The sequence below is a fragment of the Ursus arctos genome, unplaced genomic scaffold (genome assembly GCF_023065955.2).
Source record: "Ursus arctos isolate Adak ecotype North America unplaced genomic scaffold, UrsArc2.0 scaffold_4, whole genome shotgun sequence".
Lineage (NCBI taxonomy): Eukaryota > Metazoa > Chordata > Mammalia > Carnivora > Ursidae > Ursus > Ursus arctos.
The window spans coordinates 93,217,384-93,219,380 of record NW_026623056.1 but is presented as its reverse complement, the minus strand read 5'-3'; the positions used below and the strand labels follow the sequence as shown (position 1 = coordinate 93,219,380).

Genomic DNA, 1,997 nt, shown 5'->3' with positions numbered 1-1,997 from the left:
TTTAGGAAGCGTACCATTAACAGGAATTCAATTTTTGTGCTTTTGTATGTGGAATAATATGAATCTTAGGTGTTTCATTTGATGAATTTTGACAAATACATTCACTTTAGTAGCCCGTACTCAATCAGGACCCACACCTTGACCGTGCGCCCAGGCATATCTGGGCCCCAGACATGACCTGTGCCCACCCCTCTGGCCATGGACCTAACCATCCTCCCCAGATGGCCTCTTCTGCCTCGTCAGTTTCACCCAACTCCACCAGAAGCAGCCATTGTTCTGATTTTTAAAAAGAGTAAATTAGTTCAGCTTGTCTTAGAGCCTCACATAGATGGAATCATGCAGCAGGTGCTCTTCTGCCCGAATCCATCCACCAACACCGTGTTTTTGAGATCCGTTCACGTGGTTGCGAATGCAGTGCGGTCCTCTTGTCTGACTGTCGTGGCTTGTTTACCGATCCCTGTGGATGGGCATGGGGGTTGATTCTAGTTCTGTCTCTTATTGAGAGAGTGGAATAAATGCACCTTCTCTTCAAGCCTTCAGCACCCAGAAGCTGGAACAGCCTCCAGGTGCCCGTTATTTTGTAGGATAGCTCTAACTTTTAGGGAACGCTTTCTTCTTTGAGCTGAAGTCTGCATCCCTGTCACCCTGGCTCCTTGGTGCAACCTTTGGGGCAACACACGATGGACCTCTCCCCTCGGGAAGTCCTGCACATAACCAAACCACTGCAGGTCCCTCAGGCTGAGTCTCTTCCTCCCGGCGTTTGCCTGTCATTGGCACACTTTCTAGGGTCCCAAGAACGGCGCACGAAGTCCTCATTTGAAACAGTGGGAAGGAATGTCCCATTCAGATCCAAGAGCCTGGATTACCACTTTTCTCAGAGGGGCTCCCCAACATGCTGAGGGGCATGACCATCCCAGGAGAACCATCCTTCTACTCAGTCATCGGCTTGTCCAAGACAGCAGATGACACGGAGAAACAGCTTCTGGGCAAAATCACAGAAAGGCACAGTGCTGAGGAGCAGAGAGATTTATTTTTGATAGATCACTAAACTTGCATGGATAAGAAAACCACCGTCACCGATTCAGTCATGAGACATGGTGGGAGAGGTCAATAGAGAATTGATATTCCAGATGATTTGTCAGCAGCAGTTAGGGGTGCCGCAGGGAACAGGCCTGCAGACCAGGGTGGGACAGGAGGGCTGGCAGCCCCCAGAGGACTGGAGGGAGGAAGCCACATACACGATGGGCTTGCAGCTCACAGGAAGGCATACAGCAGGCTTGCAGCTCACAGGCAGGCACACGGCAGGCCTGCAGATCACAGGCACGGAGCAGGACACCTGGCTGGGGATGGGCACGGAGCAGGACACCTGGCTGGGGCTGGGCACAGAGCAGGACGCCTGGCAGGAGCTGGGCACACAGCAGGTTGTCTGGCAGGAGCTGGGCACATAGCAGGTCGTCTGGCAGGAGCTGGGCACACAGCAGGCTGAGCTGCCGGAGGAGGCCTGGCCACAGGCCACTGGGCAGCATAGGGATGGGCAGCCACAGGCTGACTGGCAGGAGATGGCTGAGCCGCACACAGGCTGGCACAGCAGAGCCACGCGGGGGGCACTGCAGGAGCCCTGGCAGCCTGGAGGAGTGCAGCAGGTGGGGATGCAGTCCAGGGAACCAGGGCAGGATGCCTGGCAGGAGCTGGGCATGCAGCAGGCCTGCTGGCAGCCCGTGGAGCAGCTGGTGTGGCACATGGTAGTGTGGGGCTGGAGTGGAGTCGGGGTGGAGGATGGGGCTGGTCTGGAGGCTCCTTCCCTGGGCAGCCTTTATACCCGGGCTGTGGCATCCTGGCCACCAGCCACACAGGTGCCCTCCTCCTGGTTGCCTGATTGTTTTCCTCTTCCTCCTCCTCCTCCGTGCATCCCTTCCTGGAGTTTCTGCTGGAAGTGACCCGGTTCAGGAAGCTGCATCAGCGGGAGGCTTGGCGTGACCCAGAAGCCCTGTGATTTC

General features: G+C 55.9%; 1 protein-coding gene across 1 annotated transcript; it reads right to left on the bottom strand.

Moving 5' to 3' along the window:
* Positions 1–871: 871 nt before the first annotated feature.
* Positions 872–1,759, bottom strand: LOC125281506 (keratin-associated protein 12-1-like). The gene has a single exon (XM_048215146.2). It carries the CDS (start codon positions 1,739–1,741, stop codon positions 1,139–1,141), a length of 603 nt encoding a protein of 200 aa, XP_048071103.1. The 5' UTR covers positions 1,742–1,759; the 3' UTR covers positions 872–1,138.
* Positions 1,760–1,997: the final 238 nt, after the last annotated feature.

Coding starts and splice junctions, on each gene's coding strand:
- LOC125281506 (XM_048215146.2), bottom strand. CDS start 1,741: ATGTGCCACACCAGCTGCTCCACGGGCTGCCAGCAGGCCTGCTGCATG.